Source organism: Myxine glutinosa, chromosome 2, assembly GCF_964187855.1.
Source record: "Myxine glutinosa chromosome 2, kmMyxGlut1.1, whole genome shotgun sequence".
NCBI lineage: Eukaryota > Metazoa > Chordata > Myxini > Myxiniformes > Myxinidae > Myxine > Myxine glutinosa.
Window position 1 is genome coordinate 151,916,336 of NC_136262.1, and position 25,109 is coordinate 151,941,444.

Here is a 25,109-nt window from a genome sequence, read left to right on the forward strand (position 1 = left end):
TGAGCAGGAAGTGAACGTGCAATGGCGGAAATGCCCAAAACTGTTCGTGTTCGATCCTCACTCAGGTCTTGTGTTTCAATCATAAATGTGACTTCCTCAGACGGTCTTTGAAGGGTATTAAGGAAGCACTCCGGTTGTTGTTCTTGTTCCCAGTGTGATGGCGATGGGAGGAAGAAGCACCACTGCTGCTGTGTGGTGCCTTTTCGTTCTTTACCTGGGCACTTTTCCAGCAAATGCCGCACCCCTCCATGGTATTTTGCCTTTCACACTCAGAGTGCTTAATTGTACTTGCTTCACCAACCATCATAGTAATGTATAACTTTGGCCATTCCATCTAGTTTGTACATGCCGGAAAGCAGATTGGCCCAGTCCCGAAAATGATGCAAGTCCACTCGAGTCTTTCATGAACTTGTTCACATCAGGGGGGTGAAAGGTTAACGTTTCATTTCATGTAGTTACTGATCAATGAAAGTGACTCGTGACGTCAGTATTTCTAACAAGCCACATTAACATTCTAATGAACATGTGTTCCAGTGTTTAAATATACAGGGCCGTTGGTAAATGTGTAGCTATAATACTTCATTTCCTCATTTCGTACCAGGGTGTACAGGTTCAAGGTAGTATTGCACTTATCTGTAGCCAAGGCAATCTAGAAGTTTTTATTAATTCATAAAGAAGTAAACTTTGATACTTTGCTTAATCAAAGGTAATTAGTCAACTAGCAAAAGCACCCGGCGTTGCTAGGCAATGCAGAGTCACTTTGTGCTGGGAATATAAAGTGAGGAGGAGAGGGCGGAGGTGATGGAAGGTGGGGAGAGCTGGAGGGAAGGGAGAGGGAGCGAGGAGAAGGGGAGCTAGAGAGTGGGAGGGAGGGAACAGGGGAAGGGGAGAGCAGGAAGGGAGGGAGAGGGAGCAGGAGGGGAATGGGGTGGAGGGAGGAGAGAGAAGGGGAGAGTAGAGTAGAGGGGAGGGGGTGGGTAGGGGTGAGGGTGGAGGAGGGGGGGATGGAAGGGGAGAGGGAAGGAGGAGAAAGAAGTGGAGCAGGATGGAGGAAAAGGGGAGTAGGAGAGCTGGAGGGAGGGGGAGGAAGGGAAGAGCGGAAGGGGAGGGTAGGGGAGAGCAGGAAGGGAGGGAAAGGGAGCAGGAGGGAATAGGGGGGAGGGAGTTGAGGGGAGGGGAAGGGGGAGAGTAGGGGTGAGGGCGGAGGAGAGGAGAGAGGGGGAGGGTAGGGCGGAAGGAAGGAGAGTAGGGGTGAGGGCAGAGGGGGAGAGTAGGGGTGAGGGTGGAGGGGAGGAAAGGGGAATAGGAGCGGTGGAGAGGGGGAGGGTAGAAGGAGGAGAGAGAGGATTGTACTTAACATTTTAAGGGTCATCATTTCCCACATTTACATCCTTTGAGTTTGTATGTTAGTCAAATTTTATCGGATTTTCACCAAATTTGTTGTAGTTGAGTGCTCAACCACTTTAGTGACTTCCAAAACTGAAAACAGGAATCGAATCTGAGTTAAAATAAACCTATGAGGGCGTTTGAAGTAAAAACCCCAATTTCATTCATGCACTCTCATTGAGGTCGTGAAGCATGCATGCAAAGTTTGGGGCCTCTCGGTTTCATGGTTTTGGAGTTATGGACGACACACACACACACACACACACACACACACACACACACACACACACACACACACACACACACACACACACACACACACACACACTGCTTTTTATGATTACAGATGAATTAGCTGTATGAACAATATTGCATGTAACATATTTGTTTCTCCTTTTTAAGATTTCCCTTGTTGACTAATAATGAGCAATGAATTATTTTATTTGCAGATGGAGAAGGAAACGAAGCATTTTTGACAGTTGGTAAGACACATTTTTTGTTGTACATTTTATGTTTTATTAAAGTCCACCAACAATATTGAGTCTCTGTATATTCAAATATGTCTAATGGTATGAACCTCAGGTCTAGAAATTACTTGATGTACTCTAACAAGAATGACCGTACTGTGGTCACAACCTGCATCAAGAAAAAACCAAGATGGCGGCCATATTATTTTGCTTGGGTGTCATGGTGAGTGGGGTCAAGTGCCAAATGTGGGTGGGGTCAAGTGCCAAATGTGGGTGGGGTCAAGTGCCAAATGTGGGTGGGGTCAAGTGCCAAATGTGGGTGGGGTCAAGTGCCAAATGTGGGTGGGGTCCGCCAGCTGTCCGACCAATTGGTGCACATTTCCAAAGTTGACCTCCAACAAGAAGAACAACAACAACCAAGTGGTGCTCTTGGAGACCTGCGACGTGATTGATTCTGTTTAATCAAACGGTTATGTTGTTTCTTGTTGGTCCTGCAATCCACTTCCTGGTGTGATCGATTTTTATCAGATAATTTTTCTCAGATAATTGATAACAGAATAATTCAAGTTTGTGCATCAACTCAACTCTTATCTACCTTCGGCTTTCCATTATATCCTCGTAAATAAAAAGGCTGACAGGTCGGTCTGACACCTTTGAGCTGGGTTCCCGGGTTTGATTCCTCTCCTGAATGGAAACTGCTAGAATGGCTTTCACAGGCAGGACGTTGCATCACTGAGTGCTCTATCAGTTGGAGGGGATGTTACCTGGGCACCTGTCTGCCAACAGTGACTGATGCTGGACATTAAAGATCCCACGGTGTCATTCGATGAATAGTCGGCAAATTATCACTTGCACTTTGGTCAAATTCTAAATTCCTATTCTAAGCAGCTCCAGTCGGACATCTACAGGCCTGGCCAGCCGATTCGTCAAAATACTTTTGCCAATCTTCCATGCTTCTACCAACTGCTGACCCCATACTAATGGTGTAAGGTGATGATTTTTATATTTTTTTGTATTCCATATGTTTGTGAGTTGATCTGGTGTACAACAAACACAACAACATGCATTTTAAAGGCCATTTTCCCTGCAAGAGCGGGGGTTAGCCTTGCAGTCCCCATGACAATCTTCTCCATTTTGCCCTATTTTCTGCATCTCTCCTTGTTAACCCCCTGGCACCATGATCCCAATGGCACCATGATCCCACTGGCACCATGATCCCACTGGCACCATGATCCCACTGGCACCATGATCCCAATGGCACCATGATCCCACTGGCACCATCATCCCACTGGCACCATGATCCCACTGGCACCATGATCCCACTGGCACCATGAACCTGATCCCAATGGCACCATGAACCTGATCCCAATGGCACCATGAACCTGATCCCACTGGCACCATGATCCCACTGGCACCATGAACCTGATCCCACTGGCACCATGATCCCAATGGCGCCATGAACCCAATGGCGCCATGAACCTGATCCCACTGGCACCATGATCCCACTGGCACCATGATCCCACTGGCACCATGATCCCACTGGCACCATGATCCCACTGGCACCATGATCCCACTGGCACCATGATCCCACTGGCACCATGATCCCACTGGCACCATGATCCCACTGGCACCATGAACCTGATCCCACTGGCACCATGATCCCACTGGCACCATGATCCCACTGGCACCATGATCCCACTGGCACCATGATCCCACTGGCACCATGATCCCACTGGCACCATGATCCCACTGGCACCATGAACCTGATCCCACTAGCACCATGATCCCACTGGCACCATGATCCCACTGGCACCATGATCCCACTGGCACCATGATCCCACTGGCACCATGATCCCACTGGCACCATGATCCCACTGGCACCATGATCCCACTGGCACCATGATCCCACTGGCACCATGATCCCACTGGCACCATGATCCCACTGGCACCATGATCCCACTGGCACCATGATCCCACTGGCACCATGATCCCAATGGCACCATGATTCCACTGGCACCATGATCCCACTGGCACCATGATCCCACTGGCACCATGATCCCACTGGCACCATGATCCCACTGGCACCATGATCCCACTGGCACCATGATCCCACTGGCACCATGATCCCACTGGCACCATGATCCCACTGGCACCATGATCCCACTGGCACCATGATCCCACTGGCACCATGATCCCACTGGCACCATGATCCCACTGGCAAATTCCTGTTCTAACCTTCGTCAAATATCAGACCGGGCCAACCGGTTTGTGAAAGACTCGTGCCAAGAAGTTTCACCAGCCCAACCCCACAAGGTGGGAATAACTAATGGTGGTTCCTGAAGACTCGTCAATAGTTTTACTCCAAAAATTCCAACATACACAAAAGATAGGTTTTCTAATTTATTTTAAATAATTGTGCTTTGTAAAAACCTGATGTTATTTATTTACTTTTGTGAAAGGGGACAATGGGAGTCAGGTGAGGTGGCACTTCGAAACAATTTTTTAACACAATACTGTGCATGTAATATGTAGATGCATCTTAGGCTAAAATTGTGCAAGAAGCAGATGCAGAGCGTGTGAGAGTACAACATATTGTTTTATCCTGGAAATTATTTATCGACGGACGTACAGTACGATGATTTTGAGTGAATTCCACATTGTTGAGTGTGCATCAATGAACCTGGTTGTGTGCAGGGACATTTTGGAGCATTCTGGTTTCCATTGGAATTTTCTCCCTGGCACTCGTTTGCTGTGCTTTTCTGAAACGTAAACTTGGCTTCAAAGGCGCAGGTAAGCACTCGTGTTTAATGGATACATTTAAAATAAAAACAAGGAGTGCCGTTTAATGGACAGGTTGCATGGAGGAATAGTATGGTGGCGGATTTTAATTACCATTCAACAAATGTTTGTGTAAGTCAATAATAAATTTATTTGTGTTTTCGGGGGTACTCTCGTCCAGCTTGTGTCTTGACAATCTGTTTTCTCATAAGCAGTATAGGGATACGCATGTATTTGTGAATAAAAACTATTGTTGTCTGTTGGAGTTCCTGCAGTGTATTACTAGTTTATTAGACAAGTATTTACAGAACAACAAAGTAATTATGGACAAAACAATACCTTTGCACGGCTTTTCTAAAGTCACAGAAAATACAGACCACACTTGTGCTTTGTATGAATTATCGTTACTAGCAACGGTACCCGCCCTATGGGCGGAGCTTCAATTGGGAGGCCCAAATGAAAAGGTAAAATATCAGAAATTGAAGGATTTTTTATATTTTAAACGATTCATATAAACATCCGTTAAATCATATCACACGCAAATCATCAAAATCTAAACACTATCTTACTATAATTCACCAAATGTCCCACAGTGATCGATACACTATGATCGTGGTGATCGTGATCGTGAATCGTGATCGATAATCGTGTTCACAATCGCTATGTCGTATGTACTCCTGATACGTGTTTCCTTCAGTTGTAATGGGTTAGAATTCTCTCAAGCAGGGATTCAACCCGTGTCCTTACAAAAGGTCTTTGTCCGAGGTCACCGAGTCCGATCGGTGCAGCCGTTTGTGCGGCACATGGGAAAACAACATCGTCACAATGAGAACAATGAACGTTACGCGAACGCGAATGTTATGCGGGAGTCCAAGCCTGAGAATGCTGAAGACCAAAGCTGAAATTGGGAAAACTAAATAGCCTATTTTACTCCTGGAGATCCCAGGATTATACACCCAAAATATCTTTGCGATCGGTTCAGCAGTTTTTATGGTACCTTCGAACAGACAGACAGACAGACGGACGGACATTTGGTGAATTATAGTAATATTTTTAAGAGCGTATGTTTTTAACCAGACTCGGTAGTGTAATGGTTGGAGAGCTTGGGAGGTTGGCAGTTCTAATCCCAACAGAGTCATTCCTCCAAAGATTTTATTGGGATTCCAAAAGACCGAGTCATTCCAAAGATCGAGTCATTCCAAAGTACTTGCTGTTTCTTTGCTTGACGTTCAGCATTTAAAAGGATAAGAGCATGGACAATCCCCGGAGGTTGGCATTCATGGAGAGAAGGAAAATCCTCCTCAGGGAATGCCCTGCTGAGTGTGGTGAGAGGCAGCACCATTGTTGTGAAGTCACTGGTGCCCAGAGTGCCTCAGGAGGTGACCACACTTCCCACAAGGTGTGTGTGTGTGTGTGTGTGTGTGTGTGTGTGTGTGTGTGTGTGTGTGTGTGTGTGTGTGTGTGTGTGTGTGTGTGTGTGTGTGTGTGTGTGTACTGGCATACAGATTCTGTAATATTTATTGCGTTTGCCACCAAAGGTGGATGGAGGTTATGTTTTCACGTCTGTCTGTTTGTCTGTCTGTCTGTCCGTTTGTGAACAAGATATCTCAAAAAGTTGTGGACAGAGTCGGACGAAATTTAGCAGAGATGTAGCATATGCGACAAGGATGAAATCATTAGATTTTGGTGAAGATTCGGATTCGGCTACTCTAATTTTTAAGTGATTCTTCACTATTGGGAGATAGGGCCAAAAACGATACATCGCAGGATATCTCCAAAAAATTTGTGGACGGATTTGGACGAAACTTGGTGGACAGGTTGGGTGTGTGACAAGGAAGAATCGATTCAATTTTGGTTAAGAATATTTCTACATTATATAAGTTCTGTATTGTGATTTTCTGGTCTACTCTGAGATACAAAACGTAAACTGTTCACCAGGTGGAGGTATGTTCTCTACTGAGTGTCGTTCTAGTGTTTCTAATGTAATTAATTTCTAATTTAATTACATTAATTTATTTTCTAATTTAATTTCTGCAATTCTGCAATTAAAAGGGGACCGAAAAACAACAACAACCACGGTCCCCGAAAAAGGCCAACCCCCGCTTTGCGGGGAAAAATGCCCTCTAAATGTGGTTATTATTTATTATATAATGTAATGTATGAGGCTGTTGAAAAAGTATAGAAATGACTGGTCGCACCAATAAAGGCACTCTTTGGATGGACTAGGAACACCATGTGTAAAGTCAGTTTCGGTATAGTTTTTTGATAGAACTTTTGATAGTTCAAAACTGTCATTTGTCATTTTGGCTTTGACAGGAGGAAAGATTTTGGTAAAGTCAATCGTAAAGCAAGCCTGGTGTTGGCTTAACGTTGAAGGTTGCTGGCTTAAAATCATAGGGTCTTGTGTTTGAGCCCCTGTCAAGCCGTTAACACCAGGTGAGTCGACTCTGCCTGTCATCCTTCCGAGGTCGGCAAAATGAGTATCGGCTTACTGGGAACAATGAGCCATTCGAATATGCTGCGTTGGAGTGGCGACCCGTCCAGTATTGTGCCCCCTAGCCTAGGAAACGGCAGCCCTATGCATCTGAATATGCAAAAGGAGTGGTGGTTGTCTTCTTCAAAAGGAAAGCAAAGCTGTGTTCCATGTTGATTTGTAGAGCAAAACTCTCAGAATTTCAAACTCGATGTCATTCCCTTCATTATTTGGTTTTGTTTGATGCATCATTTGGTTTCAATCCAAGTCACCTGCCAAACAACAGACCCTGAGATGTCTGTACACCAACACGGGTTTTACCTTATGCTATTCTCGTGCATGATGGACTTGGGAATTTTTTTTTCCATTGCACTTTAAAAATTTACTTCTGTATTTACTTGTTTCTGCATTTTTCTTGCATTCACCTCGATAATTTTGGTTCCATGTTCTCTCGTCTATGGACTTACTTTTTGTTGTTCGTTTCCTCATCCTACTGTCACCTTTTGTTGAACTCCTCTGCTGTTTGTTGGACTCCGTTAAATGTTTCCTTTCATTAACCCAATTCATGTGTCTGTCCCTGAACCTATTTCCACTCCTCTGACAGTGAAACTATTTTGCTTTTCTATCTTGAGCTGATATGAAAACAGTTATACAATTGCATGGCCTCGCTTTATCCTGTTAAGTAGCTCCATTAACCATCGTCACATAATGCCAAACTCCGCTATTGTTATAACGTCTGATTTCCATATCACGCACATGTAAAACAAAAGGAAAACCATTTGATTGAAATGCAATTTCATTAGTGGAAGCAGTTTTCATGAATGGAATGGTATTATTTATCGTTGCTCCTGTGTTATTACTCCTCTTTTGTATCATAAAATGCTCCAAACCTTTTTCTTGACTTTGCAGAGGATGAAGACAGGAAAATTGCCAAGGGTCTTCAAGACCGTGCGTTCCTTGTTTTGTATTTTTAAACACATTTCATTCCACCACTACCATTATCTCATGTCATTTACCCTCCTTACCTGCAATCTTTTCTACCCCATAAACCCTACTCGTTGACCTAATCTTAGCCAATCTTAGCTAAAGTTCTGAGCCAATTGCTTCCTTGTTGTAATTTATCTTAATTAGGTAAATTGAAATTTTTAGCTACCTCTTATAGATAATATGTAGTTCTGTGATTTTTGTATTGACACTCGTAGATCCTAAATTCAATATTAAAAAGTTAAAGGCACATTTTAGCAATTTTGGTGGCCATTTTGAAAAAAACAAATGGCCGCCATGGTTTATTCCGAGTGGGCTAATCGACTTGATTTAAAGATTATATCTATATAATATAGGAGCATAAGTGCAAAAGTTCCTGCGTGTATCCCAATGTGAATGATTCACCCTAAGGATGGGTGTAAGCAGCCTAGCTATAATGTAACGTTGATTTAATGACTTGTGCTGTTTGTTCCGAGCATGTTTATTGAAACATTGGTGTTCGTTTTGGTTTGCCTTACAGGCACAACAATGGAGATGTCTTTGTAGTTTAGATACTTGTCCCAAATATTTGATTCAAATCTTGAAGTACAATGTTGATTTTATTTGACAATTTCAGCAAATGTCCTGTTATGATTATTTTTTCATTGATAACAATCTTTCTTCTAATGATTCTTCCTTGCAGAACTTGATGCAGAAGAGCCGTTGCTGCCTGCAGAGGCAGGTAATACATCTCGCTTTCTAGAACTAGAAACCAGAAACTAGAAAATACTACAAAAGAAGGACGGATTAATTCCAGCACTTCTATGATGTATATGGCATATTTTACTATGACCTGATTATAATACTGGCTCCCAACACTTCCGGGAGTATGATTTTTTTTATTTACGGCGTAGCCCGTAGGTCAATGCCGTCTAGAACAGCATTTGGCCGTATGTCCCCACAAACGTTCAACAATCAGAGCTGAGGATCTGGTCACATGACAGGGGGACTCGTTTAGTGACCATTACAGTTGCATATTTCACTAACCTTTTTATAGTTGTTGTGGCCATTCCTCGTTATTTGCCTTCGCCTTAAATTCATTTTTTGTATTTGTTTCTCTTTGTGCAGTTGATCAGAACAGAGACGACCTCTTTCTGTCCCTGTGGACCGAGGCACGAAAACTTTATGAAAGGCGTACCTCAACGCCATCCTCGAGCAGTGCAGGCCTACCCCAACCATTGCTCTCCTCTTCCGCAGCTCAGTTTTCACTGGAATGCACAAAGGCAGATGAGCACGGCTGTTTGATCTGGCAAGCCCCGATTGCAGGTGGAGCTGAGGCACTGTTGGCCGAGGCTCGTGGTCGGACAGTCCTGGTTGGTCCATGTGGAGCTGGGAAATCCACTTTGTGGAAATGGATTGCGACCAGATGGCTTAAAGGAGACAGCCAAGCACTGCATAGTTACGACCTCCTGTTGTGGCTTGACGCGGGATCACTCAGTCGCTACGAGGTCGGTCTGAATGATGAAGTTGTTTGTTTTTGTAGAAATATATAAGTTTCAAAGACTCCTTGGGTTTCTTATGAGTATAGTTAACAGACACCACGACTCAGCCTGAGCGTTATCGATTTATCAAATGTGCAGAGCGTGTTGTGGTTCACCAAGCTGGCTAGTTGTCTAGCTGTGATGGTTCCCTTGTAGTGAGGACATTTGACTGACGCCTCGTAAATTTTGGATTTAAATCCAGCTTGAAACAGCAGTTTCAGGGATTTGAATTGTCATGTTCTGGAATATTTACCTGGTCCAAAGAGAATTACTATGTCATTATTAGATTGTTTGTAAAAACCGAGTTGCTCTTTAATCGCCTTCAATTGAGGGAGGGTGTGGGGGGTAGCCTGCATGCCCAACCTGGTTTCACCGACATATGATGTTGGTCCACCCCTTGTGATTGAAAATCCCCCCTAGTGCATTTTGGGATGGAAACTATTTAGTGTTACCTATGAAACTGCAGGTTAACCCAAAAGCCCCCTATCAAAACGGTAACATCTGCAGACCATCTAGTGGCCTAGCCCAATTTTACAAAGTGGCAAGGGATTGTGGTGTTGATGTTAACATCATGATCCTCATATAATTAAACTAGGGCATGCCCGTACTATATATAAGCTAGGACGTGCCCGTACGTGGGTGCCCGTTCCTTGCAAAAAAAAAAAAACTGCAAAAAAAAAAAAAAACTGCAAAAAAAAAACAATGGTTTGGTCCATTCGCAACGACCACAGAACCCCCCCCCTCTATTTACATGAATGGTTTGGTCCATTCGCAAAGCCAAAGCGAACGACCACAGAACCCCCCCCCCCCTCTATTTACATGAATGGTTTGGTCCATTCGCAACGGCAAAGCGAACGGCGAACGGCTAAATCGCCATAGCTCGGTAAGTACTTGTCCGATTAATTTCAAACCTTGAAAAGGCACATCCTCGGGTCCCCAGCAATATACCTGGCAAGTTTCAAGTATATCGGACCGGTAGTTGTCGAGAAACAGCGGTCACAGACAAACGTACAGACGTACAAACGTACAAACGTACAGAGATTACTGGAATTATAGATAGATTAATAATGTTTCTTTTCTTAGAAGTGGAGTGAAATTGCTCGTTTGATAGTATCCTCACTTCCGGCGTTGGCTTCTATGCCATCCTGACTGAAGCTCTATTGATCCAGTGCCGTGCCAGAAAGAGGTTCCGCAATGTGGAATGCACTCCCTTCAGCAGGGACGTTAAGTCTGTGGTCCCCTGCGGAATGATACATCTGCACACAAATGATTTTATGATATTAGGATTATATGCTTTTAATTAAATTGTGTAAAGGTATCCAACATACTCTCCAATCCAGCTTCAACATCCTGACAAATTTAATTCACAGACCTTAAGTCACTGTATTGTGCATTTCCTCACCCTTCAATTATCTAATTTGATGATTTAAAAATCTAAATTCATATTCTTCAGAGGAATATGATATTTTAACAATTGCCTTGCTTATAAGTGACTGAATATCAAATTATATATGGATTAACTGATGAATGTTATTAAGTCGTCACTCTTCCATGAGCCTCAATCTTGGATTGATAATAAATAAATAAGCAAACTATTATTGGAAAGAAATAGGACATTGTCCTAACAAATTTTCCCACTCTGCCAGGTAAGTACAGTAAAAGACAAAATATTATAGACACCGGACGATGAATAAGGTTTATTCTTCAGCAACATGAGAAAATATTGCAAGCAATTTTGAAAGGACTTATCACAAGCTTACGTCTGGTCTTAGTCCCTCTGCCCTCCCCAAGCCAACCCACTTCCTGTTTCCTTTTCATTAAGCCAGATCGCCTACACAGATTGGGGGAGGCAAGCCTAGAGAGACCAGGCCACGCACACGGTGCGAACAGAAAACGATTAATTATACACAAGTTTGCACGAATTGCAAACCAACACTAACTATAAACACACAGTAACACATGCACAATAAAATAACGAGTGGAAATTTGACATTGACACGAATGGGAATATACTTTAACTTTGATGCCGTGCAGAGGTCGAAGTCACTTCCTTGCCCGAGGGACCGGAAGCGGAAGTCCAAAGATGGCCATTTCTGTCTTTAAATATTTATTGGGGTGAAGTTATTTTGACCCAGTCAGTGCTTTTGCTTTTCTTTTTCTTTTTTTTTTCCTTATATCAAAGCATCCGGTTCCTCTGCATTGACCTCATTCTCATTACCCTGGTTTTGGAAGAGGTGAATGCAAATGTCTTTCGCTGTCTTGGCAGTTTCATTCTGAGATGTACATGGGGTCAGAGAATTGCCTTCCAAGAACGAGTTATACGTATGAGTGCTTGGGTCCTCCAGATAGCATAACAAGCCAGGAAGATTTGCAAATTATTCTTCCCTTTAATCCTCTGATTTATAGCCAGATGCAACTTGTGCCCGATCATGCTTTGCTGTTCATTTAACGTCCTTCGCAAAAACTTGGATTTTTTTTTTGGCCTTCATCAAGTCGTAGTCCCTCTTGCCCAAACAATACCAAGGCACTCACTTCCACAACTTCTAAGGCCTCGACAATTTTTGGCATGAGCTTTATCTCTTCTTGAGAGGGGAAAAGGTCGATGGCAGAAAGATCAATTAGAGCATTTGTAACAATGCTTTTTAATTTCAAGAACCTCCTTGACATCATGAGCAACAGAGTTCCATCTGGTATGAGTGTCCATAAGCAAAGATATTTATTTTCCCTTTTGAGCCTTGCATAGCTTCTGGAGATCATCATTGATTGGAGATTTGTGAAAAATGTGAACAATCTTTCTCATCTTTCCAATTTCAACTGAAGAATAATCTGCAAACTCATCTGGGATTTCTCCATGCCAGCCTTCATTCTCTGTCTCCCCTTATTCACCATCTTCTTCTGAACGTTTCATTGGTAGCTTCCTCAATTTCGTCATATTCCTCGTCCACCTTCTCAGACCTTTTGGAGAGGACATCAACAACAGCCAGATAAATTCCATGAATGTGGTGATTATGGGGAAAATTAATCATTTTTCATCCTTTAAAAATATATATTGTTGATTATTTCATGATTAAACTTGATTGAAATGAATAGTTGATTAATCATAACCATGCCCATCCAAGTTGTATACTGTAAAGTAACAGTTCTCATCTCCTTATTCTCCCAATTGTGGAATCGTCTTCCTTTGTCTGTTGTTTTGTCCTGCTTACTTTCCTCAGTCTTTCAAATTTGCTGCCCATTGGTAGTTCGTGAACCTGCTGCAGTTTGCTGTTCAGCTCCTCTTCGAGCCTAGACCCATTGGATATAAAAAGATGGACATTAATTTTACTGTTTATAAACTTGAATATAAACTATTCAAAAGATGAATAATAATTAAATACCCGTCTGAATAAAAAAAAATTTTGGAAGTCAAAAACATTAACAGAATTGGCATGCTCAAAAACATTAACGTGCACCCTAGAACATTAACAGAATCTATATAAAGACAGGCCAAATGCTCGGGGGGCATGCTACACCCCCACTGTTCTTAATACAACAAGTCAGGAGATGACGATGGTTCACGAGTGAGCGGTATTCAATGACAAAGGACGGACTATAACCGAAACAGGCCCGGACTAGGGAGTCGGGGGCCCACGTGGCAGGTGTCGGCCCCCGACATGCGGTGTACATGCCTATTTACAAAGGGCCCCAATGCGCTGTGTGCGCAGGCCTTTAAGAGCCAGCTGTACGTAATTGTGTGTGGTGCTGGCCTGGAAATGTCAAAACGAAGGTTACTGATCTTGAAATTAGATAGAATATAATGTATAATCAGTTATGAGGTTAGTTAGCTACACAATACCGAAAATTCGGTTTGATTCCGACAATTTTGAAAATTTGACCTTTGTGACCTTCAAAGGTCGAAGATTCTGAAATTTGTTGGAAAACTTGAATTTCATGATGTATGTGATAATATAAGATCATGTACGACATTTCACCCTATCAGGAAGCGAACAATGTAATAAAACCATCAAAAATCGACTTTTCTAAATTTTGTGACCTTGTGACCTTGACCTTGGGGCGAAAATGAAACATAAAGCTCCGTGGGGCTAGACACATGACATTGGCCTAACCAAATACCGAAACCCCTGTCAGATTCTACCAAACGCCTCAGAGAAGATGTAGCTTGAACTCGATTACCCCCTAAAAAGACATCCTTTTTGGGCGTGGCTCCGCCCACAATGGGCGCAATCCGCCCACTCTCGGCATGACACAACTAGATCATGATATCGACCTCCCGCCCAAGTTTCATCAAGATCAGATGATATCGTCGGGTAGTTATGCTGCAGAGACAGACACACAGACACACACCCATGACGAATATCGTGGTCACTCTGTTTGATAACTCGTGAACCAAAAAACACAATGAACCCCAACCTCAACATCATTACACTAGCTGTGGTTATTTGAGTGGTATCCTCTAAAATCATGATAATCCATGATGTTGATGTTGCTTTCTTTCTGCTGCATATTGAAATTGCCTCTGAAGATGTAGATTATCAACCTTTTATTTGTCTGTTGTTATTAAGAATAATTGAAAGTAATGAGAGTATCATGTGCAGCTGTAAAATACGCGCTCTGCGGCGCAAGGAGATTAAACAGCATCGAATGGAATAACGTTGTCAATGGCATGTTGAAAGACGAAAGTCTCTTATTTCTGTTAGGGCAGAAAGTCGAAAGGCAACGTTTTAAAATATGAAATGGGCATGGTACTGTGTTTAATGAACCTCTTGTGAGAATAGCTCACAGCATAGAGTGAAGCATACTTTAATATGTTTATTCCTGGTCCTCATCTCCTTCAACTCACCCCTCTTTCCATTGCAGAATACGGATACATTTGCTAGTTTATATGAACTAACGGAGTACCCGCTTTATGGGCAATCTTGTTCTAAGCTTGCAACAAGTTATTCTGACACATACCTTTATTTGGGTAGTGTATAGGCAACTGATAGCTCCCTCAATCGCTCTCGAAAGTACAAAAAAAAAACACGGGTTACGTGCATGAAGCAAAAACATGCCTAATGATTTTCGCCTCGATGCACTGAAAAAACATTCAAAACATTCACTGCACAGGAAAACGTGGGGTCAGGAATACTGTACTGTGATGCGTGAGGACTTGTAATACCCTCGCCTACCAACAGGCGGCTCTACACGATACACATTTCACGTTTACATAGTGAATTTGCATCTCAAATCCCCCCCTCCTCCCAAGACCACTGGCAAAGATAAAAACACCTCTATACACTAATTGAGGTCATGATGATCGATGATCCCATGTAGCAAGTCTGGATGTAATCGGGCCAGAACTGTAGTAGTGTGACAAAGAAACACTCAATCACCGGTCCGTGAATTATAGTAAGGACGTTCTCATCAAAGTAAAGCAGGACTGAAAATCTTTCTTGCCTTTTATTTATCTGCAGAGTATAGACCACAATGATGGAGCAGTAGAGATGCAGCACAGTCATGATGGGTTGCGGCCTTTACCTCTCTTAATATCGGTCATCTTTATTTGCATTCCTCTCTAGTCACTCGGTGAAGCAATTCGAGAGAACATCTATCCATCACTTCCCACTGAACGCTCAGACGAGCTCTTCAATGCGATCTATGCGCGGCAAGACCGTTTACTGTTTCTGCTCGACTGGGAGACCAAGTCGAATGGAAGACCAGGGAGAGCCAATGTAAGCACTGAGCTCCGTGCAGCATGTGCTGGACTACTCTCTGGCTCTACACTGCCGCGCTGCACTCTTCTTTTGGCCTCAAGACCTGGTGTCCATGTGCCTTGGTTGTCCGTAACTGAGCCGACTCATTTGACAGGCTTCAGTTGGGAAGTAAGTACTCAGGCATGATATTAAAGTGTAATTTGAATGTCTTCTGTTATTATCTCAATGGAAATGTTTACAATACCACTTTATTTAAAATGCTAGGGCATGGTCCCCTCTACAGCAAAGAAGACTGCCATCCTGCGGTGCATTATTCTTACAATTTTGAATGTATTTTCAGAAAATATTGAATTAAGAGCCCTCAATTTATTTTATTTTATCACCTTTATGTTTGCACATATATACCAAATTTCTATAAATGAATAGGGTTATTTAATAAGGTCCTTACAGGAGAGACTAAACTGTGTTTGTTTTGACCTTAAATATAGTTGCGTTGAAGAAGCAGTTTGGTTTGGATAGGCAAAATATGCCATTGCGTTACCTTTTCTTTCAGGGAGTGCAGCAACAGGTGAAATCCGCCTTTGGAGTAGTAGAGAAAAAAGATGATGAAGAAGAAGATACCAAGAAGGCTGGGGCTGCTGGAGAAAAGGAAGGGAATCAGGATGACGTGCCCAAGGAGGAAGGTGTTGCTGTGGGCAAGGACGAAGGGAAGGAGGAGATCATTGCCAAGCAGCTGTTAAAGGAGATTGAAGAACGGCCTTTGCTCAAGGTATGAAAGACTTAGGTGCTTTGTTTATTACTGTGATTACGAAAATGATATTACGATTAAAAAAGCCGAGGCTAATTCCTTACTTCCGCGGTTACACCGTTTATCATTGATTCATGAACCATACGCCGCTTCAATCCATCAACTTCCCATTCACCTCATTTGGATTAAAGTGTTATGGTTATATTTACTATATTATTTTTATTATTACGAAAACGATACGACTAAAACGATACACTACTGTATTAAGAAACCTGGGCTTAATTTGTCCGAAGCGGTCCGAAAGTGAGGCATGAAGCCTAAGGCCTATACATACCATATGGTTGGAAGACCTGTAATGTCTATGCTTTTGATATTTGATGGTCATTTTAACAATCGGTTTGTTTGTGTTCACACTGAATGAAAAACGTAAAGGTGGAGCATGGCGATTGTGATATATGACAGGTTTGACGATATGTTTGGCCTGAATGAAATTGGAATCCAAATGGCGGTGTACTGAGTCAGCCGCCGTTCCGCCGTAATGACATCCGACGTAATCACGTCACCCTGTCATGTGACCAGATCCTCAACTCTGATTGGTATATGTTTGAGGGGACATACATACGGATGGACAAACACTGTTCTAGATGGCTTTGCCCTATAGGCTACGCTGTAAAAACCCTTTATTTTCCCTTCCATGACGCCCCGGTGGGGGAGTTGCATTTCATATCAAGAACTCCATTTCTCACTGTCCTTGTACTGATCTTACACCTCCCAACCCCCAGGGATTCCTCTGGCTGCAACTTCACCTCCGCTCCCACCTCCTCTTTGGCTGTGCTTTGTACCCCGTCCTCCGAACGGTGACGACTCCATCTACATCTCTCTATCTCTGTCTGTCTGTCTGTCTCTGTCTCTCTCTCTCTCTCTCTCTCTCTCTCTGTCTCTCTCTCTCCCTCTCCCTCTCCCTCTCTCTCTCCTCCCTCTCTCTCTCCTCCCTCTCTCCTCCCTCTCTCTCTCCTCCCTCTCTCTCTCCTCCCTCTCTCTCTCCTCCCTCTCTCTCTCTCTCCTCCCTCTCTCTCTCTCCTCCCTCTCTCTCTCTCCTCCCTCTCTCTCTCTCCTCCCTCTCTCTCTCTCTCCTCCCTCTCTCTCTCTCCTCCCTCTCTCTCTCCTCCCTCTCTCTCTCTCCTCCCTCTCTCTCTCTCCTCCCTCTCTCTCTCTCTCCTCCCTCTCTCTCTCTCTCTCCTCCCTCTCTCTCTCTCTCCTCCCTCTCTCTCTCTCTCCTCCCTCTCTCTCCTCCCTCTCTCTCTCCTCTCTCTCTCTCTCTCTCTCTCCTCCCCCCCGCTCTCCCTCTCTTTCTCTCTCTCTCTCTCTCCTACCCCCCCCCCCCCCGCTCTCTCTCTCTCTCTCTCTCCTCCTCCCCCGCTCTCTCTCTCTCTCTCTCCTCCCTCTCTCTCCTCCCCCCCCCCCGCTCTCTCTCTCTCTCTCTCTCCTCCCCCCCCCCCCCCCCCCGCTCTCTCTCTCTCTCTCAACATGTACAAACTTTTAACCACTCATCCCAACTCTCTTTTCCTCATATGTGATGATTTAAATTGTTACCATGCAAATTGGCTGGGTGTTGCTACCTCTCATCAGCTATGGCACTTCAGCGAAGGACTTCTGTGACTCCATGGGACGGAATCAATCTGTGAACGTGGCTTAATGGTTAACGTGGCTGGCTTAATATCCTGAGTTCAAACTGGCTTAAGATCCTGAGTCCTGAGTTCAAGCCCATGTCATGCTGTTGAATTAACACCAGGTGGGTTGACTCAGCCTGTCATCCTTCTGAGGTCGGCAAAATGAGTACCTGCTTACTGGGAAGATTGAGTCATTTGAGTATCCTGTGTCGGAAATGGCGATCCATGCAGGATTGTTCCCAGTAGCTTAGGGAACTGTTTCGGCAGCCCTATGCATCTCAAGATGCAAAATAAGTGCACTTCTTCTTCTCTCTCTCACCCATGGAACACTGAATACTGCGATGAGGCAATTGCTCTGAAACAACTTGCCTTCTCTTCATGGAAGGCTAATCTGACCAAAGGCAATCTCAGTGCATTCCAAAAAGTCTACAACATGTGTGTGTCCACTCTCAGGAGAGCCAGAAAACAACATCTATCCAACCTCAAGATTGAACTTTCAAACTTGTTTCCCTGCTCTAAACCTGGTAGCACCTTGTTAAACCTGCCTCTGGAGTATTCTCCCCTTCCATCCCTTCCCCGTCTTCAAAGGCCACCACAGCCAACTCCGCTCATGAGAAGGCCAAATGCCTCAATATCTGTGCTTCCTTCCAAATCCTGTGTCCCGAACCCCTCACTCTTGGTACCCATCTTTCCCTGTCATACCCAACTGCTCCTGCACTTTGTCTTTTGCACCTGAAAAGGTAGAGATGGTTCTTTCAACCCTTGACCGTGACTCTGCTACTGGACCGGGCGGCATGAGTTCACGTGTCCAAAAAACCTGATCTGCCTCTCTTGCACATCCTCTCTCTGCCCTTTTCACCCTACCATTTGTATTCGGTCATCATCTTCCATCTGCTTGGAAATCCACGGACATCACGACTTTACATAAAAAGGTACAAAACCATCTTAACTATAGACCTACCTAACCACCTTGCTTCTAATCATCAGCATGAACATGAGATCCATCATCGCAGTTGATATGAAGTCCTTCCTTTTCTCCAACAACCTCATCTCAGATCACCGATTCAGATTCAGATCAGGTCACTCTATCTTGGACATGCTGCTCCTGCTCTCCCAACAAGTGATGGAGGTCCTCAATGTCAGACATGAGATCAGGGCGTCTCTCTAGACATACCTCTGGCTTTAAATACAGTCTGGCATCCCACCTTGCTCTCCAAACTCTACTTATGGCATCAAAGGCCAACTCCACACATGGCTTACTGACTTCCTTTATTTTTGGAGCCAACGTCTGGATCTCAACGGAATCCTTTCAACACCTCTTCCCGTTAAAGCCGAAGTGCCCCAAGGCAGTGTTCTGGGCCCAGTCCTATTCCTCATCTTCATCAACGATCTCCATGACTATCTGGAAATTCCTTTTTATTTATTTGCTGACAACTCTACACTTTGCCATGACATTCCTCATCCTTCAGATAAGCAGGCTGCAGCCTTCCCTCTCTTCAGATATTGACAAAAGCACAAGCTGGTCAAACACTTGGAATATGTCTTTCAATCCTAAAAAAAATTCACAGTCTCTCTATTTCTCTTTCCAAAAGGACCCTCTCCCGCTTCCTTTTGGTCTTTGTACTCTCGGTTCTTTCTGTGCTTTGTCCACCCCAGGTTTCTGCAGGGCGCATGTGGTCCACCATCAACCCCCTTCTGGAGAAAGTCCCAAAATCCCAATCACTGCTCACCTCCATTCATTTGTTCCTCTTTTTTCCTGCCTGTGGAATCAACTTCCACATTTCTTCAATCTAATTTTTCCCTCCAAGTTCTCAAGACAGCTGTCCACCTCCATCTCAGATCACCCCCATCCAAAACCATGATAATCTCTACCCTTTCCCCTTAACGCTTCCCCTCTCTGCCCATACATCCCCCACCACTACCCCAAACCCACCTCCTTCAAAACTTCTAGTTTTTCCTTCATGAGAGTTTACTTCTGTATCCATCTTGTCCACCCCATGCATCCTCCCCTCCCACACCCATTGTTTGTCCAAGTAGCCCACTATTTTGTCCTTCAACTCCACTGTTGGTCCACGGCAAAGCACGCCACCAGCAGTGAGTGGTGTTCCTATGTATCTTCCAGCACCACAGCCAACTTGACGAACATAAAGGGGTGAAATAAAGCAAGTATAAACAACAACACAACAATATGCATTTTAAGGCCATTTTCCCTGCTAGAGCGGGGGTTAGCCTTGCGGTCCCCATGACAATCTTCTCCATTTTGCCCTATTTTCTGCATCTCCTCTTGTTAACCCCCTTGCCCGCATTTCTTCTTTCACCATCTTTAGCCAAGTCTTTCTCGGTCTTCCCCGTCCTCTATTTCCTTCTACATTCATTTCCATCACTCTTCTCAACCAGTCACTTTCATCCTTCCTCAACACATGACCAAACCATCTCAACCTGGTCCTCTTCACAGCATCAATCACAGGCTATATTCCCATCATCTTTCGCAATTCATCATTTGTCTTCCTCTCTCTCAACGATACTCCGCACATCCACCGAACCATTCGCATTTCCACCCTTTCCAGCCTTCGTTGCTGCTCTACATTCATGACCCATGTCTCGCTCCCATAAATCATAACACTTCTCACACATGCAGCATACACCTTTCCCTTCAGCTTCAACGACACTCCCCTCCTCATCAGCACGCCACTCAGTTCCCGAAAAAGCAAGTATAAACATGGAGTATATAAATAAGCATTTTGAAAAAAACCTAAGGCAGGACAGGATTGCACTCGTCTGGTTCCTGTGAGTGTTTATTGAATACCACACATTATGGAGTTTCAGCTCATGAATTTTAATTTATAATTTTTTTTGTATTCCATTGTAGCTTGGGACAGGTGCATTGCTCGGCACTGGCTCATGGCGCACATGCCCTGAATACCTTTTGCTGTGCCCCTAATGTATTTAACCTCTTGGCTATGATAGGTCACTTTATATAAATTAGCCTATGGTTTTTTTACACGTACCGCTGTGCTAAATGCTTTATTGGGGGGTCAGGAGATCTGAATTTTGAGGGACCCCAGGCCCCAAATCTTTTTGGAAGCTGAAGAAGCCTCTGGCTTGGGATAAGTAGAGTCCCTATATACTACGAGTAGCGACATGGCGCGTCCCAAAAAAATTCTGGTCACATGGGTCATGGGCGCCATTTTGTATACATCGATAGCTCATTGAATGAGCACACTGACATGAAAGCTCGTCATTCTTTTTAACTGACAGGACGCCGTCCTATTGGATGCATCAATCAATCAGAGACTTAGACTTAGTTCCTCCTGTTCCTAGTGGGGGCATTGGGCAGCAAAGTGTCGCCATCTTGTCCGGTCAATAGCGATTTCAATCCCCCTCGTCCATGTGGTTTCTTGTTTTCTTGTCTTCTTTAAAAGAGTTTTGCCAGGTCTTTTTTTGGGCGACCTTGTTTCCTTTTACCACCTAGTGGTATCATCGAGGACTCCTCTAGCATGGCGGGTATCAGGGGGGCGAAAGGTATGTCCGGCTAAGCAGCAACCTTCTTTCTATTACGATGTCTGAAAGGCACCGTAACCCAGTTCTCTTTAACACTTCCTTGTCAGTAAAATACAATAGGTGCACAAGTGAAGTCCTCTTACGCAGAAAAAAAAAACATCATTCAATCTCCAATAAAAGTAGATTATCTCGTAGTTTTGACAGGTGTTTTTGACATGTTGTGACACCAATTTTTGACACGTCACACAAATAAAATGTCCGTGTTATTATACCAGTTCATATGAAGTTGTAGCACACACACAATGTAAGTTGCTCTATAATGGCCACTTTCTTGTTATTTCGTTTCAGCTACATCAATAACCCTGCTCACATTTTACAAATTCCTTTGTCAACCATGTGGAGTCATTCACTTTCCTGCCACACTGCACAACCATGATCTTCTCTACCCCCATTATCCCTCCCCAAGCCCACCTCCTTCCGGGTTTCAGGTTAACAGGTCCCACCGCCGCTCTCGCTCCTTCACCCCCTCTTATTATTATGATAAAAGTTTTTTGTTCCATCTATCCTTCTACACCAGTTTTCCATCCGACTTCTTGGATTGAGAGCTGCGGCGGTATCCATCTTGTTCATGCCCTGCGCACGCCTGGTGTTGGCTGAACGGTTAAGGTGGCTGGCTTAAGATCGTAGGGTCTTGAGTACAAGCCCCTGCCGTTCCGTTGAAATAACACCAGGGGGGTTGACTCAGCCCGTCATCCTTCCGATGTTGGCAAAATGACTACCAGCTCACTGGTAATAGGGGCACTGCTTCAGCGGCATGGCTGCACTTCCAGAAAATGATGCAACCAGCAGCTACAGCCAGTATAAACACAACAACAACAAAACAACAACCCCCTGTGTCGTCCCCTTGCTCTCTTTCTTCCCCATGTCCTTTATTCCTCCAAGACTCCCTCCATTTTATCCATGATACACCCTGTTGTTGGTGTGACCACCTTCCCCCTTCTCTTTCTACTGTTATTTTCGTTCAGGTCCATCCTCTGTCCTAGCTCCTCCACAAGCTTCGTCTCTGTAAACAACAACAACAACAACAACAAAAACTCCTTTCATTTCCCAGACTTTGCTCAAGCAAAAGAAAAAAACGTTATTTGGTCAAAAATTCTTCCTGTTCACAGGTGTTTGGGGTCAAGCGTGAGCTGAACAGTCAACCGACGGGTACATTCACGTGTATATCGACAACTTGTGAGGGTGTGTTTGAGAAATGGAAAGAGTTGGCTGATGCAATTGGTGCAGCTCCAATGTGTAAAAGATTGTATTTTGAAGTCTAAATATATTTTATTGTTATAGATTTAAACATTTTGGATGTTTCCCCCTAAATTATTGAGTGACGTCTGTTTGATGGTTCAATTAGGTTATTGTGGTAAGTCTACAATGGAATAGTTTGCAAATGAGCATTTAAGAAGACGAGGTCAAAGAAAGAGTTCTTTTATAATTAATTGTCGCTATTTGATTTTGTTTGTTCACAGAGAGCTGTTAGTCATCCACCTCACCTTCTGCACCTTTGCTGGTACTGGAAGCTGGTTGCAGAACTCAAGGATGAGAAGCCAAAAGTCCCAGATTCATCCACTGAGATCTACCAGTATCTGCTCACGGAGCTGGCTTCTTGTTCCAGTGAGACAGACAAAGATGAAAGTGGACAGAAAGAAAAGGTTTTACAAGCTTTGTCTTCTCTTGCCTTCACCTCCTGGAATGAAGGGCAAGGCCTGATGAGTGAAGCTGATGTACAGGTAACAATACTGGATTTTTGATCCATTGAATAATTGCAATGACGAATAAACTGAGTTTTTATTTGTTTTTAGCCTTTAAAATTGAAGACATGAGCATAGTTGGGGAAACATTCAAAGTATGTGGCAGAATCACAGTCACAACAAACGATGTAATTGTACAACTATTGGGGACGCCACTTTGCGGTGGTTGTATCCCCCACCCCCAATGCAAGTCGGGGGTCAAATCTTCCCCATTCTTCCCTGCTGCCCGGATTTGTCAAGGCAGCGCAATCACGGTCAGAGTGCCGATCCGTCCCAACGGACCGGCCCTTTCCCTCTTGTCTCTCTCTCTCTCTCTCTCTCTCTCTCTCTCTCTGTCTCTGTCTCTGTCTCTGTCTCTCTCCTTCTCTCTCTCCTTCTCTCTCTCCTTCTCTCTCTCTCTCTCTCTCTCTCTCTCTCTCTCTCTCTCTCTCTGTCTCTCTCTCTCTCTGTCTCTCTCTCTCTCTCCAACTCTGCCATAGCCCTGACTTCCTGAAAACGGGGCTACACCATCCTGGATGTGGGGGATCTCTGGGTCGCTCCTGGGAGATTGATCGGCTGTCTCCGTGCCGCGGGCTTGTTCGACAGAACTATCTGGAGCTATAAAACAATAACAATAAAAAATATATATACTGTATATTTTTTATTTTTTTTATTTTATTGTACTATAAAACAATAACAACAACTATATAATTGTTTGAAGACAAAGATCATGTCCAATGTTTCAATCATTGGGTGACTTCAACAGAAAGTCCAATTCACATGACTAGGTTCAATTTCCAGCCCTCCAAGGTAGGCCGCAAAACCACTTCACAAGTTCGCATCATTTCCTTGTGACTCACCGTCCATTCAGAAGGACATGCATGTGGATGTGCGTGGTGTATGTTTCATGCCATCAATATGGATTGTGGGTGCCAGCGGAGGCTTATCCTTCCTTGGCGATCTCTTTGTGATCACAGATATCTGGATAACAATTCTTGTTTCTACTCGTACACACTGAGCAATGGCCGACTGTGTCAGTCGACTGAGCCTGCATGTTTGATCCTTAATTCTGTCACCAAGATTTATCACAGGTTTCCCATTGTATTGATTCCTGCAATTTTTTTTTTTTTTTTTTTTTGTATACTGAATCGAGGCTCATGAAAGAGCTGACATTTATTTCACAAACAAATCAACCAGACAAACAAAATATATAAAAAGAGGGAGCGGAAGACAAGAGAAGGGGAAGCACACAAACACTTGAGGGCACACAACATTTAAGAGCAGGGAGATGTGTGGGAGGGAGAGGGCTTGGGGAGAGGGGGGTGGCAGAAGTATCAAACACAAGGACAGCAAGGACTTCCAGGACAGAAGTTGGTATTTCAAAAAAGTGGAATTGGGGTGAAATTAGCGGGGATAGAAAAGATCAATGTTTTGGATGGGGGAAGATAAGAGATGGTGGTGAACAACTGTTTTAAAGACCTGGAGGGTGGAGTGGGATTGAAGAGAGTGAGGGAGTTTGTTCCAGAGGCGGGAGAAAAGAGGAATGAAGGAGTGAAGGTGAGCAGAGAGTCTTGATTTTGGCAGTTTAACCATAAGAGGGTTGCAGGCAGACCTTGTGCGACCTGTAGGAATATTTGCTGGACAGAGCCCAGAGAGAGCTGGGGGGGGCAAGGCCAGAGAGGAGTCGGTAGAAGACGGAAAGACCACCAATCTGCCTGCGGTGAGTGAGTGAGAGGCCCTTGGAGTTAGCTTCATCGCGGGAGATTCCAATGATTCTGAATGCTTTGGTTTCAACAGCGTGAAGACGAGCTAGGTGTGAGGCAGGTGCACCAGCCCAGAGGGGAGAGCAGTATTCCATTGAGCTGCGGATGAAAGCCTTGTATGTGGTGAGGAGCTCAGGTGTGCCAAGGAAGGACTTCGCACGACGGAGGATGCCCAGTCGGCGACTGGCTTTGGAGGCCAGATTTGAAATGTGGTTTTCCCAGGAAAGATCATGGCAGATAGTGAGACCCAAAAGCTTGAGTGACAGAACTTCTTGGAGAGGATTATTCAGAAAGTGGATGGGAGGGTTGTCCAGTCGGTCTTTTCGGAGAGACATCGTAAGAGTG

General features: G+C 44.1%; 1 protein-coding gene across 1 annotated transcript in view; it reads left to right on the forward strand.

The window, feature by feature from the left end:
• Positions 1-25,109, forward strand: part of LOC137421159 (uncharacterized) — a 58,639-nt gene that overhangs the window by 14,118 nt on the left and 19,412 nt on the right. The window contains exons 2-10 of the mRNA XM_068106938.2: positions 154-251; positions 1,836-1,868; positions 4,548-4,643; positions 8,014-8,052; positions 8,771-8,809; positions 9,196-9,575; positions 15,167-15,469; positions 15,855-16,070; positions 22,741-23,001. Coding sequence (XP_067963039.2) covers positions 158-251; positions 1,836-1,868; positions 4,548-4,643; positions 8,014-8,052; positions 8,771-8,809; positions 9,196-9,575; positions 15,167-15,469; positions 15,855-16,070; positions 22,741-23,001 — 1,461 coding nt within the window. The 5' untranslated portion in view covers positions 154-157. The remainder of the gene's footprint in view (positions 1-153; positions 252-1,835; positions 1,869-4,547; positions 4,644-8,013; positions 8,053-8,770; positions 8,810-9,195; positions 9,576-15,166; positions 15,470-15,854; positions 16,071-22,740; positions 23,002-25,109) is intronic.